Source organism: Leptopilina heterotoma, unplaced genomic scaffold, assembly GCF_015476425.1.
Source record: "Leptopilina heterotoma isolate Lh14 unplaced genomic scaffold, ASM1547642v1 Lhet_362, whole genome shotgun sequence".
NCBI classification, from domain to species: domain Eukaryota; kingdom Metazoa; phylum Arthropoda; class Insecta; order Hymenoptera; family Figitidae; genus Leptopilina; species Leptopilina heterotoma.
In genome coordinates this window covers 750,826-766,048 of record NW_025111043.1, presented here as the reverse complement: position 1 = coordinate 766,048, position 15,223 = coordinate 750,826, and the positions used below count along the sequence as shown (strand labels likewise).

The following is a 15,223-nucleotide window of genomic DNA, read 5'->3' as shown; positions in this document are numbered from 1 at the left end:
ACCATGAGTTTCTTTAATTTGTTATCATTAGAGAACGAAATATTTTTATTATTACACACCTGTTGTAATTTCTTCATCAGTGATATTGCTGTTTTGTTCTTCATCACTAACAAATTGGTCAGAAAAAGTGTCATTTATCCCTTCATTAACAGAATAAATTTCTTCTTGATTATTCGTACTTTCATCTAGAATAGAATATTTTAATTTTAATACATGTGAATATATAAAAGAAATTGTTTAACAATTCTAAACATTTTAATATATATTTACAATTTGTGACATTGCTGTAATGCTACTGTGACATTATAATAACATTACAATGGCATTGCTTTAACATTAGTAGTATTACCTTAGGGCGGACATTTTAATATTACTGTAATGCCACTGTAATGTTAAATTGTTATGTTACAAACATTCCAGAGACATTAAAGTAACGTTACGTGCTACTTTGGTACTAAATAAAAATACACTGATAAAACTGGAGATTTAAACTTAGAAGGTTAGGTTTTGAATGTTAGCCTAATTCTCTGAGTAGTTAACTTTTCCTTCCGAGATAGTCAAATTGATCATCGGAGTGTCTATTTAACCCACCTAGATGGTTTGTCGAAAAGTTTAACCTTAAATATAGTCTGTTTGTCCCTCTAAATAGTTAGTTGATTGCTTACTTTGCATAGCACTATTATTTTTGCGAAAAAGAGTTCTGACCTAATATTCTGAAAAAATGTAAAGAGTTCTAGAGTTCTCTAAAAAAAACAAGAGTTTTGCAAAATTTCAAAAATTATTAACAAATTAGAAAAGTTATAAAAATAACATTTTACGAGTTCTGCTTAAAGTTCTGACATCGTTGCAAAGAGTTCTACAAGTATTCCGAACGCTCATTGTGTGAACCTCGACAATTATGAAAGAACGGGAGGTATTGTGGAGAACTGATGGCAGGTAAAGAGATCATTGTCATTTACATTTACGCACTAGACAAACAGTTGTCGAGTTTAATAGTATATTAGGCAACACGGGAATAAAGACAGTCCAATTTCTTTAAAGTGATTTTTGTGACACACGAGGTTTCTTTAATTTATTATCATTAGAGAAAGAATTATTTTTATCATTGCATACCTGTTATCATTTCTTCATCAGTGATGCTGCTGCTTAGTCCTTCATCACTAATAAATTGATCAGAAAAAGTGGCATTTCTCCTTTCATTGACAGAAGGAATTTCTTCTTGATTGTTCGTATTATCATCTAAAATAGAATATTTTAATTTTATTATACATGAATATATAAAAGAATTCGTATATAATATATTTATATTACATATTTATATTTGTTATTAATTTTAAAAAATTAAACATTTAATTAATAACATTACAAATATAAACTACTATTAAATGTTCATTATAACAATTACACGGAGAGAAAATATACATTAAATTTTGTAAAAATATTTTTTAAATTGGTTTGATTCAACCAAAATTTTGTTTCGAATATTCTTTTTTCAGATTTAGTGGAAACTCGTAGTGAAAAATGATTTTACTTGTGTGATTGATACTTTACACTCGCCAAATCATTCATTTTCACCACTGACCGACAGATTGGCTCAGTCGGATAGATGCCTGGCGTTGGTGGTCGTTTAAGGACCAAGGGTATAAGTATCCTTGGTTCGCGCCCACTTGGCTTGGTATTTTTCCGGCACGTGAGACAATCTGAGCGGGAGGTTTGACGTCGAGGTATAATGATGTGCACCGTCGATTATTGTCCGGTACACACCATTAGAACTCGACTGTCGATAAACCGGTTGTACTCAGAGAGGTTTTCTACAGTTTCCCTCTTCTCTGGCGAGAAAACCCATTGACGGGTGGTCCAGGCGTAATGCGAGTACTCCTAATAAAGTCGGCTGTAGACGCAAAATTAGGTTAATATATATATATAGAAAAATTTCTAAAGTAGAATGGTTATGCTTAATCCAAAAAAAAAAAAAAAAAAAAAGTATTTCTCGGGGACTCTTGTCGAAGTGCGTAAGGCCAATAGGGCAGGAGTATAAAACATTTTCACCACTAGTTGCATAATGTATTCTTTTTACATTATTTAAAAGTTGAAGGAACAGGAAAGCTTTCATTACTTGACAACTTTTTCTAAATTCAATATTACGTGAATAATAATTATAAGGGATCTACCTGTTTCCATTTCAGAATAAAAGTTTTCATGATTCGGTTCTGACTCCTCCCCTGCCTCATTGTCAGTGCTTTCTTCATTGTCTGCATCTCTATCTACAAATTTTATTTAGAAAAAATAAAAAGATACTGTTTTTTACAATAAATAAATTGTTAAAACCGAATTAATATTACTAATTAATATATACTAATATATATTACTAATTAATATTACCTTAATTAATTTATTAATAAATGAACTTACTCCTAAGTAACATGTAATATTACCAAACAACACGTAATCTTGCAGTAAGCTTGCGTCACACAGTGCAAGATTTGCATTGTCGTGCAAGCTTTTTAAAATTCAATTATTTCTTAAAAAATTCACGCTATAATGTTTTTAATATTCAATTATAATTTAAAATTTTAAGTGAAATTCATTTTTTAATCAATTTTTATTAGAAAATTTCTCGAGAATTCAATTATTTAAATACAAAAATAAATAATTTATTCAGTAATTGTATGTTTTTTAAAATTGATTTTTTATAAAGAATTTTATCAAAATTTTTAATAACAATTGAGTTCTTTCGTCGAATTAAAAAAAAAATTGTAAGAATAAATGCAATTTTCTACACGGAGAAAAATATAAAGTAAGTAAGTTTTACTACTTTTATAGTAAAAAATTTCCGGTAAAGCATTTCTGGTAATTTTTACTACTTTTGGAGTAAATTTTGCTACGTTCGAAGTAAATATTTGTAAAAATTAGTAAAATTTACTTCGAACGTAGCAAAATTTACTCCAAAAGTAGTAAAAATTACCAGAAATGCTTTACCGGAAATTTTTTACTATAAAAGTAGTAAAACTTACTTTATATTTTTCTCCGTGTATCATTTTATTTAAAATTTTATAAAAAATAATTGACATTCTGTAGTAAATTTTGTTATTTATGAAAATAATTGAATTCTTGCAACGAATTTTATTAAAAAATTTTTTTAAAAATTGAATTCCTGTGAATAATTTTATTTGTAAAAATAATTGAATTTCAGAGGAAAATATTATTATTTATGAAAATATATAATTTCTTGCGAAGAATTTTATTCAAATTTTTTTAAATATTTGAATTTTTAAAAACTTTTTTAAAATAATTAAATTTCATCTAAAAATTTCAATAAAAAATTAAAAATAATTGAAATCTGACAAGGAATTAAAAAAAAATTTTTTTTAATAATTGAATTCATGTGAAAATGTTTATTTCTGAAAAAATTGAATTCTTGGGAAGAATTTTGTTAAAATTTCCTAAATAATTGAATTTTTTTGAAGAGTTTTACAAACATTTTTGACAATAATTGTATTTCTAGAAAAAATGTTGTATTTTACGAAAATAATTGAGCTCCCGCGTGCAATGACTCGACCTGCGCTCGGACGCACTCTCTAATACCAGTGTCGGGTGGCAGTGAGTGGCGCAGAGGCGCTCACTGCTCCCCGACTGGTACTAGAGAGTGCGTCCGAGCGCAGATCGAGTCATTGCACGTGGGAGCTCAATTGTATTCTATGACCGATTTTATTATAATTTTTCAAATTTGTAAAGCATTTTATCAAAATTTTTAAAACTAATTCAATTCTCAAGAAAGAAAATAATTGATTTCTAGCGAAGAATTTTATTCAAATTCTTTTAAATAATTGAATTCCTATAAAAAAATGTATTATTTGTGAAAATAATTGAATTCTTAAGAAGAAATGTATTGAAAACAATTGAATTGTATAGGAAAATTTTATTAAAATTGCAATTTAATGAACTAAATCTTGCAAAGAATGTTGTCAACATTTTTTTAAATAATAGAATTATTAAAAGAATTTTATTTTAATTTTTCGAAATAATTGAATTTCTCAGACTATTTTTTTCAATTCCCTTTATATATATTCGAATTCTTTCGAAAAACTTTATTAAAAAATTGAAAATAATTGAATTGATTTGAAGAAATTTATAAAAGGAATTAGTAAATAATTGAATTCCTGTTAAATTTTTATTAAAATTTTGTTTAAATAATAGAATTCTTTTGGAAAATTTTATTAAAATAGTAGATATGAAAAATAATTGAAATGAGGAAAATTTTTTTAAATAATTGAAATTTTGCCAAGAATTTTATTAAATTTTTTTGAAAATAACTGAATTTTGGAGAAGAATTTTATTATTTATAAAGATAATTGAAATTTTGACGAGAATTTAAAACAATTTTTGAACATAATTGAATTTATACGAAGTTATTTAAAAAGAAATTATTGTTAAAAATAGAAAATATTGTACAGTTTGTATTAGAATTCTTGTCAATTTCATAGTTTATGAAGCAAACAAAAAAGACAGAAACTTCAGAATTTTCCTATAAATTCTAAAAATTTAATTTTTTCCAGTACTTTTAGTAAAAATCCCTGAATTCCTTGACTTCCCTAACTTGTGGCAACCTTGTTACATATATAAATGCCCTGGAAAAATAAGAAATCCCAGCAAACATTGTTACATAACAGTTATGTAACAGTTATGTCACAGAATATCACACGTGATATAACATGATATGAACATGTGACACGAAATGTCGTAACATGAGGGTCACAGTTACATAATTGTTACAAGAAGGGTGATATAACAATTATGTTGCAGCGTGATATTTAATTATTATATCACAGTTATGTAAATATGTTACATAATTAGAAGAATTTGATACATAATTGTTATATCACACTTATATCACGTTGTGACTTATTATTATATCACAGTTATGTAAATATGTTACATAATTGTTATATCACACTTATATCACGTTGTGACTTATTATTATATCACAATTATGAGATTCTGTTACATAATTTGATGAGCTTGTTATATAATTGTAACATCACTATTATGACCTACGTGAAAATTATTGTTATTATTTTTATTCAATAGATAATAACAAATGCCATTTGACATGGTAATATCCAAAAATAATTTTAGTAAAAAACTGATTTACTAATTAGTACATTTTTTAAACTTGATTTTTTTACAGATCTTTAATATTATTTCTAAACATGTTCACAAGTTTATTTTATTCACATTTCACAACACTTATATACAGATTAAATAGTAATTTTATTATTTTACATAACGCTTAGAATGAAAAATATCCGCTCGCATGTGGGATCGAACTCACGTCCCCCCGCCCTTGACGACCCGACGCAACGCATTTAAACCGCACGGCCACTGAAGGCTGGATGAGAATTCTCCTAATCTACTATATCAACTGCAGTGCCGTATATTCTGTTACTTACTGTTATGTAACTATTACGTAACAAAGACAAACTTGTGATTTTTTTATTTGTAATATACGATTAACGTGTTAATAAAAATATCTACCACACATTAGTCACAGTGTTCAGTAACAATTCTGTAACATTTACGTAACAATGTTACACACATATAAGTAACAATTTTGTAGCATTTACATAACAATGTCACACACATGTGAGTAACAAAAAGAAACGATTACAATTATACTAATCGGGATTACAAATTTTTATTTTATTCTGAAAATTCTATTTTTCTTCACATAAAATTTGAGAGTTATAAACTTTAAATTAATTTTAAATAAATTTGTTCAAATAAAAATTTTTCTTTATTAATTTCTGACAACTTTTTACAAAAAAAATTAAGATATTTTTTAAATTTTTAATAGACAAACTTTTCAGAGTACGTTAAAAAATTTTAAATAAAATTAAAAGTGAGTGATATATTAAATATCGTAAAATGTTCCAAAAGTCGGCTTCTTCACCCCACTTTACTTTTACGTACTTCTTTAAAAGTTTTGGACATTAATAATTATAATAAATAATACTGATAATAATTATTAATAATAATTTATTGTAAATTAATAAACTTAAACAGTTAAACTAGATTTATAATAAAAAATATTTATTCGAAACAATAATTATAAAATAGTGTTTCATGTTACATAACAGTTATGTAACAATTACATAATTTTATTGCGTAACAGAGAGACTACAATTTTACGTAACAATTTTGTAACGACAGTTACAGAACATTGTTACTTTTATGTTACATAAAAATTACATAACAGTTACGTAATTTAGCTCTTATTACTACAGAAATGTTACGTAACAGTTACAGAACATGTTTGCTATTTAAATAATTTGTTTTTAAATATTTTAGTTGTAATAAAGACTTAAAATATCAATCATTTATATTAACAGTTATTACTTTTTTGTATTTTCATTTAAAAAATTGCAAACATAGCCTACAATTTTTTGCTTCTAAGTTCCTTTTCTTCAAATCGCGTCACATATAATTAATAAAAATGTAAAATATAATTTTTTAATTTTTAAATAATAAACTATAAAAATACATTATCATTATATTCACGATAGTAAAAATGAATATATATATATATAATATTAATTCTGTTTATAAGGTTTAATCTCTTCATTGGATTAGTTGTGAATATTGGAATAAATACATTTATTATTTAATATAGTATTCTCTAAATATTCAAATTAAAATTTGCCTTGTTATGTTAACCTTAGGAACTAAAGCAAAAATTTCTTTTTAAAAAGAATAAGCAATTGCTTTGCGTGTATTGCTTTTGTTTTTAGGAAAAAATTGCCTATGTAAAAAACACATTCTGCCTTTTATTTATTTAAGTGCAGTTTAAAAGAATGTATCACATTGTTGTATAATACGTATGTTATGAAACTATGTTACTGTTATATCACGTCCCAGTAACAGTGTTAATATTTCATTATATAATAGTTACATAATAATATTGTCACAGTGTGATATAATAATGTGACCTACTTTAGTAATTATAACAAAATTATGTATTTATTATGTCACACAGTTTCGTAACAGTTATGTAACAATTAGAGAACGATGCAATAAGACAAAAATTATTACTCTGTGATGTAATGAATATATCACACAGTTATATAATAGTTATTTGAAAAAATTATGTAACTGTTATATCACCATCCAGTAACAGTGTTATATAACAGTGTTACTATCTCATTATATAATGGTTACATAATAATATTGTCACAGTGTGATATAATAATGTAACCTACTTTATTAATTATAACAAAATTATGTATCTGTTATGTCACACAGTTTCGTAACAGTTATGTAACAATTAGAGAACAATCTAACAAGACAAAAATTATCACTCTGTGATGTAATGAATATATCACACAGTTATATAATAGTTATTTGAAAAAATTATGTAACTATTATATCACCATTCAGTAACAGTGTTATATAATATTGTTACTATCTCATTATGTAGTTGTTACATAACAATATTGTCACAGTGAGACATAACAAGGTGCTTTATTTGTTATGTAACACTTACGTAACGTGTTTGCTGGGATGTGTACAGGACATTTTAAGTCATATTGTCAGTAGACATTCTGTTAAATTATTCTAATAATTGTGTAATATTAGTGCTTACTCACTTAGTATCTAAGTGAGTAAGTAAGTTGGTTAGTTAGTAACTAAGCTAGTAAATTTGCTAAGTTATTAAATTAGTCAAATTTAAAGATGACTTACAAACTGCATAATAAAGCACAATAAACAGTTAAGAATAAATAATTTTTATACATATGCAACGTTAATAATAAATTATTAGCTTAAATTACATACCATCGTTTAAATAAATTAAATTTCTAATTTCAGCTAATGTACGATGCTTTCTAACCCGATAAGTGCTTGATGTACGTGTATTAAGCATTGCTCTTTTAAACACTCTTGAACGTTTCTAAGATTTCATGAGAACTACACTGCTGAACTGTTACACTTTAACTACTACTTTAATAATAGTGGTTGAGTGATGTATTCGGATTTACTTTACTTACCTACTTTGCCTTAAATATTTCCTTTTCCAGCAACTCACTTCTCTATACATTTCCGAAAGGTAATAATTGCACCGCCCCTGTTTACCTGAATCCTCTATACCCTTATATTTACCAGTTAAATCGAAGCATTCGTCGTGAACAGAACACTGTGTTGAAAACTTAAAAGATTTGCCACATTTTGTGTCTTGTGATTTTTAGTGTGTGATTATTTGGAATATTCATTAAAAACAAGGTAATTGTGAGAAAAGTATATATAAGTGCGTGCAAACTTTAAGCTTGCTGCAGCTTCCACTTTAAAATACAAAAGTGCGTAGCGTATATGTAGAATAAATTACATATTCAATTCAGTGATCATTACTTTATTTAGTTTTTCTCTAATATTCCTATTGCAAATAATTAGTTTTACATGTAAAACTAATTATTTGCACTAATTATTACTAATTATTTACTAATTATTATTATTTTTAGGTTGCAACCTAAACTCGCACACCTAATTCTAAAAATTCATATTAATAAAGCTGAAAGTCGTCCCATTAAAAACTCTTTTAAATGGTGTTCTTAACAGTTATAAATTCATTTTTAAAACAAAGAATTCATTTTCAAACTTTCCCAAATTGAAAAAATAATTATTAAAAACTATTTTTTTGTTAATAAAAATATTTTTGGTTCTCATTTTTGGCGAAATTTTGCTAAAATCAATACATGGCAAAGAAAAAATGAAAAACGCGCGACGCGAAATGCGAAAAAATAGATTTAAAGTTGAATTTCAGTTAAAATATTAGATAATAATTAAGGAGTCAGGGAGAAAAACTCGCCTAGCGCGAAAACGCACGCTCTAATACCAGTCGAGTAGAAGTGATAATCCCAGAGGCGCTCACTGCTCCCCGACTGGTATTAGAGCGTGCGTTCGGGCACTCGGCGAGTTTTTTTACTGGCTTCTTAATTGAATATTAGAATCGTGACAATATGAATTTTTAGAAATAATTAAATTTTAAAAAATTAATAAATCAAAATCATTAAAAGTTTTAATTGTCGTAAGACTGTAATAATGTTTGAATTTTTATTCTGAAATATAATGATTAGTTTTTAATAATTTCATTTTAAAATTTGAACAAAAAATTCTCGAATTTTTCAAAAATAGCATCTTATAATAAGATGCTTCTTTTTGCAGTGCAGCAGGCTTAGTACTCAATAATTTATTAATATTAAAAAAGTAGTAAAAAGTATTTTCGAAGAATTAAACTTGACAACTCAATTATTAAATGATTTCTAAATTAAATTTTATTAAAAAATAGAATAATTGTTTTAAAATAAATATTGAAATATCTATAAATTTGATATAATATTAATATATATTAAAAACATCAAACAATCTACCATTTTTTTAGTGTTTTTCTATATAGTAAATATTTTCAAGAAATATGGATATTTATACTCTGCTCTATAGAAGAATGTTTTCCAACGCGCAGTTTTTTTTAAAGAGTGGAAAAAAGTTTTAAAATTGTATTTTACAAAAGTCCTATTCACTCGTAGAACAGGATATAGAATCTTACAAACTTTCTGTACTGGTGCCAATAAAATTTTGGGGAAAACCCCAGCCCGTCAGGTATCTTCCCTTCCATAAGCTGTTAAAAAGTTATATTGCACCCAGTATGAATTTCAAAGATTATTGTTTGGTCTCTCTACTAATGCTTGTCTTTTTTATATTTATAAGTTTTAGAAAACATTAGAATATAGTCAAAAGCATGATGAGTAATAGTTTTGTCAATACTATAGCTCGAAGGCGGGCTACTAGTTATGCATAAAATGAAAGCACTTAGGACCTAAAACAACATTCTGCAAAAATTTTAGATTGGCAAAAACAAAAGTTCTACTTTAATACTATTTAAATTTATACTTGAGTAAGAATTTCTGAAACGTGTCACCTAAAACTCGATAATTTTTATTTTTTCCTAAATGTTAATTTTCCTGTAGCATTTTACATGAAAAATCACTATGCAAAAGGATTTTATAAAAAAAATTACTCTTGTTATTAATAATTGCAAATTTTTATTACTTTTTCTTAAAAAAATTAATTTCAGAAAAACTTGTTGACCGATTTCAATGATTCAACTGGCATTATTTTTGTCTTAAATACAAATTTCAAATACAAATTTTTTTGTTTAAAGATATTGAATTTTAATAAACAAAAAAATTATTTAAATAACCATGGATTTTTTAGTTGATAAAAATTGTACTTATTTTTTAAACCTTTTTCACTAATATTCCCAAGAGAAAAAAAATGGAACGTATTAAGAAGTATAGGTGAAAAAATTATCTTTTAAAAGTACGAACGAAATAATTCACACGTAATACAGACATGCGCATGCGTTGCAGTATAATTTTCTTTTAGAGGATTATACTTTAAATTCTTTTGTTCGCGGCGCATGCGAATAAATGTATTTCGGGTGAATTATTTCGTTTGTAATTCTAAAAAATAATTTTTTTACCTACTTCTTAATGCGTGCTATTTTTTTCTCTTCGAAATATTATTTAAAAAGGTTTAAAGAATAAGTATAAAATTTTTTCAACATAAAAATGTATGGGTAAAGTAGTTATTTAAATAATTTTTATAAATAAACAATTTTTTGTTAATTAAAATCCAATATCTTCAAACAAAAAAATTTTTTTGTAATTTGGATTTCAGACAAAAATAATGCCGGTTGAATCATTGAAATCAGTTGACAAGTTTTTCTGAAATTCATTTTTTAAAAAAAATAATAAAAATTTTCAATTATTAACAACAAGAATAATAAAGTTTTTTTGCAAAATCCTTTTACTTAGTGATTTTTTAAGTAAAATACTATAGGAAAATTAACATTTAGGAAAAAATAAAAATTATCGAGTTTTAGGGCAAAATAAACAATTAAACAATTTTTAAACAAATTGTTGTTGTTATTTACCAACTTTTTCCAGAAAGCACCTAGAAAGTTGCAGTTTTTTCCTAATTTTGCAATTTACTAAACTCTATATGATTACAGATAAAGAATAAAAATTGAACTATTGTTTAAACAATTTTTAAACAAATTGTTATTTACTAAATTTTCACTGTAATTTTATAAATTAATACAGTGTTTTCAAATTTTTCAAAGGTATTACACATGATCAATTTGCACCCAGTACAACTGTGCAAATGAACAATGAATGTCATAGATAGGACAATTTATAAAAATTGTTTAAACAATAGTTCAATTTTTATTCTTTATCTGTAACCATATAAGATTTAGTAAATTGCAAAATTAGGAAAAAACTGCAACTTTCTAGGTGCATTCTGAATCTCATAACACATATATCTAGGATATCGCTGGGACATCTTGGGGATATCTATTTTTTGCGGCGGTTTGGTTATCCTGGTAATGTCCATAAATATCCGATCCGCCAAAATTAGATGAATATCTCTAGAACGTCCCAGGGATATCCTGAAGTATCGCAGGGCTATGAGGGTAGAATTAATTTATGAATATCGTGATGATACCCTATAAGGATATGTTAGGATTAATGCAAGGATATTTTGCGAATATATTAGGAATTTCCTTGGGATATCTTATGAATATCTTCAGATATCCTTAGGATGTCCCTAGGATATCCAACTCAACGATCTTTAGAATATCCTAATATTATCCATCAGATATCTCGAGGACATCCCTAAAGTATCTACGAGATGTTTTCATGATATCCTGGGATATCCAGTTATTGCAATATTGAGACAATATTGAGCTCAAATGTTTTGCCTTTTAGGAATAAGTTTTCTAAATTAATTAATTAAAAGCACTATTGTAAGTCTAAATACAAAAATTATTTTAATCATAGCTTTTTTTCACAGCAGAATGGCTAGCACAGTATTAACTGCAAAACCATTTCAGTTAATTCAATTTATTCAAGTGGGTAGACAGCCGAAAAAAAGGTCCGTGGACATCACCCTATTTAAATGGATGAGATACGATAAAGTTAAGAAAAGACTTGTTTCAAAATTTATGCCTGAACCATACACTGATGAAACAAAGAATGTACTCTATGACATGATTCGGAAGCAACAAAAAGCACCACTGAATTGGCCAGAGTACTGCATAAAAATCCTTGGACATGCAGGTTAGTTATCCAAATAACAATAGATTTTTGAAAAAGTAGAACACGTTATATTATTTTAAAGTAACATTTCATTATCATTACAGATTCTTACGAACAATCAGTGGATCGTCTAAATATTCTGCGCATGGAAGAATATGCGTTCACGACCGACGCAGAAATAGACAACATTTCAAAAAAAGAACAAATTGAACAATTAGTTAAAGATTATAATCCATATGATGATAATCTAAATAATATTCTCAAGGCACCCTCTTTAAATGAGATGGTATTAGAAAGGAATGAGAACAAAGTGTCTGATCCTCTTGCAGTAGCAGGTAAAAGAATATTCATACCTTAAAAGCAACGGGTATTCTAGGATATCCTGCGGACGTTTAAGTCAGATCTGGAAATTTGGATATCCTAAGATATTCCAGGACATCCCTGGAACCTTCTACGGCTATAATAGTTTCCGGATATCCCTTAGAACATTCGTAGGATATCCTGAATATCCGGACGCTGTTAAGGTAATAATTAAATGTTTATTAATAAATTTTGTAATATGATTAAGACAAAATTTGATTAACTTAAAAACATACAACGTTTTACAAATAATTCCAGATGAGCAAGAAGATGGCTTTTTAGATGACATCTCTAATACACCTTCCCGAATGCAGATAAACAAATTTAAAAGAAAAATGTCCTTTTCTGCTACAATTGATGGTAATAAAAATATAAATTATAAATTAGAAAATTTATAATTATTAAATTAAATATAATTTTTGTAAAGATAATTTATTGCAGCACAATACATTTATAGTTAAATAAATTAATTTTGATATATACAGTAGCACTATTTAATTATGGAATACTTTTAGATGAGAACGAAAATAATACTGTACCGACATTTCCAAAAAAAAGAAGACATGATCTTTCTTCGGTTTTAAAAAAAAAAGGAAACCATTATGTAGGTAGCAGTGAAGAGGAGGATATACAACCTCGAAAAATAGTAAAAACATTAAATAATAATAATAATAGTAAGTATTTTTCTTTTTCGAAAAGAAAAAGCATTAAGTGTAATTTCTTTTTACCTATAATAAAAGCATTATAAATTTACAGTAAAAAAAAAGCAAATGAGATTAAATTCCAAACTTGCTTATCTAAATGATGGTAAATCTAATAAAAGACCACTTTCGATAGATGAAACTTAAATACAGAATACAAGTAAGTTATCGCAGAGTCCTATTTAATTAATCATTTTTAAATTAAATTAAATTAAAATTCAATATGATCTCTTACAGTTAACAATGCAGTTCTAGAAAAAATGAATATGCTCATAGGAATGGTTGTTGATCTTAAAAATGAAGTTAGTTTTCTGAGGGCTACAATGGAAGCTGAAAAAAGTTCAAAATATACAAAAGAAGGAACATTTGAAGCAGATTTTGATATTCAGTTTCCACTACAGGACTTGGATGATTTACTCGAAATTGATTCTAAGCTCTCAAGCGAAGAATGCTGTCAACGCTTTGTAAGTATATAGATTGCAAAAATTTAATAATTAAAAGGCTTAAGTAAAAAGCTTTAATCTCAATTAATTTATATGGAGCTTTTATTTTTTTCTGACTTCCTTTTTAAGAAAATTATTGGATGTTTATATAATAAAATATTTCTCTAAACTATTAACATTAATTCACAGAAGGGAACTTTGGACTTTCATTTAAATTCTAACGCAGAACATCGCAGAACGCTGGGAACATTAACAAGAAAATTTCTTAGCAGAAGTTTAATATCAAGTCTTACTGTAGCTAAAAAAGTTCCAGGAAAAGAACTATTTAAAGACTTCAAATTTTGCAAATATTTAGTAGGTAAGAATTTTTAGTTTTAGTTTACTATTCTTATTCTTATCTTTCGTACATATATGTTTGTATGTCATTTTTAAATACTCTTTTTTTCTTATTGTTTTCAGAAGTAGCTGCTCAGAAATTAAAAATAACAGAAGATCAAGTAATGGTGCACCTTTCTGCAATTTTTAGCTATGCGAAAGATAGTAGAAAGAGGATAGTAATTGTAAAAGTTTAGTGCATTTAAGAATTTAATTATGTCTCCAATTGATGTATTAACTGATGAGCAATTCCATGTGAAATGAAGTAGTAAAAATTTTAATTTTCTAAGAATATGGCTTAAAACTTTGTCACATTTTTGTTGTATATAAAAGTAATGAGTCAAAATTCATGAAATTTTCACAAAAAATAAAAAGAATTTTTTTTAAATCGAAATGTTAAAAAAAAATTTCTATTTGGCCTTAAGAATGTGTCCACCAAAGAACAGACAAAAAAATTTTTTTTATAAAAGTTATTGCAGATTTTTTTTTATAAAAAAAATTTTTTTGTCTGTTCTTTGGTGGACACATTCCTAAGGCCAAATAAAAATGTTTTTTCAACATTTCGATTTAAAAAAAATTCTTTTTATTTTTTGTGAAAATTTCACGAATTCTGACTCTAATACAATAAGGATTGTATAGAATTAGTTTTTGAAAAAGTTTATATTGAAGGCAATATAAACTTTTTTAAAAACTAATTCTGTAAATTTCTGTTTGAATCGAAATTGATAAATTACAATTAATATAAAACTGAATAAATTTGACAGATTTTAATTTTTATATAGTTAATTTTAAAGAATTTCTGGTATACCTTTGATTTCAGAAATATTTTCTAAAAAAATTTTTTTAACACAATATGACAACAATATAAATTTTCAAGAAAATAAAAAAAGTGTTAAAAAAATTGTATTTCTTTATTTTCTTGAACGTATATTGTTGTCTCATTTTCATTCTTAATCTATTTTAATGGTAAAAACCACAGCTTTCAAGTAAAAATAATTAAAGGATATAAAATTAAATAGTTTTGAAAAATTGAAAAATAAGGTTTCCTTTTCAAATAAAGAGAGGTCAAAAAATTAATTTAAAAAAATATATTTTTAGAATTTCAAGAGTACACAAAAATATTTTAAAATGAACTATAAAAAAATAAAATATATCACTTCACGTGGAATTTTTCTAATCTCTTTATATTTAAATT

At 26.0% G+C, this 15,223-nt stretch overlaps 1 protein-coding gene across 1 annotated transcript; it reads left to right on the top strand.

Moving 5' to 3' along the window:
- The first annotated feature begins 8,178 nt into the window (after window positions 1-8,178).
- Window positions 8,179-14,331, top strand: LOC122505683. Its single transcript, XM_043617464.1, has 9 exons — window positions 8,179-8,274; window positions 11,905-12,170; window positions 12,254-12,484; window positions 12,768-12,869; window positions 13,025-13,183; window positions 13,266-13,370; window positions 13,448-13,674; window positions 13,843-14,011; window positions 14,113-14,331. Exons 2-6 carry the CDS (start codon window positions 11,909-11,911, stop codon window positions 13,355-13,357), a joined length of 846 nt encoding a protein of 281 aa, XP_043473399.1. The 5' UTR covers window positions 8,179-8,274; window positions 11,905-11,908; the 3' UTR covers window positions 13,358-13,370; window positions 13,448-13,674; window positions 13,843-14,011; window positions 14,113-14,331.
- The last annotated feature ends 892 nt before the right edge of the window (window positions 14,332-15,223 follow it).

Bases quoted from the DNA above. Each gene is read 5' to 3' on its own strand.
- LOC122505683 (XM_043617464.1), top strand. From the start codon at position 11,909: ATGGCTAGCACAGTATTAACTGCAAAACCATTTCAGTTAATTCAATTT. The intron at 12,171-12,253 runs GTTAGTTATCCA...TTATCATTACAG, and splicing joins AAAAATCCTTGGACATGCAG to ATTCTTACGAACAATCAGTG. The intron at 12,870-13,024 runs GTAATAAAAATA...GAATACTTTTAG, and splicing joins CTTTTCTGCTACAATTGATG to ATGAGAACGAAAATAATACT.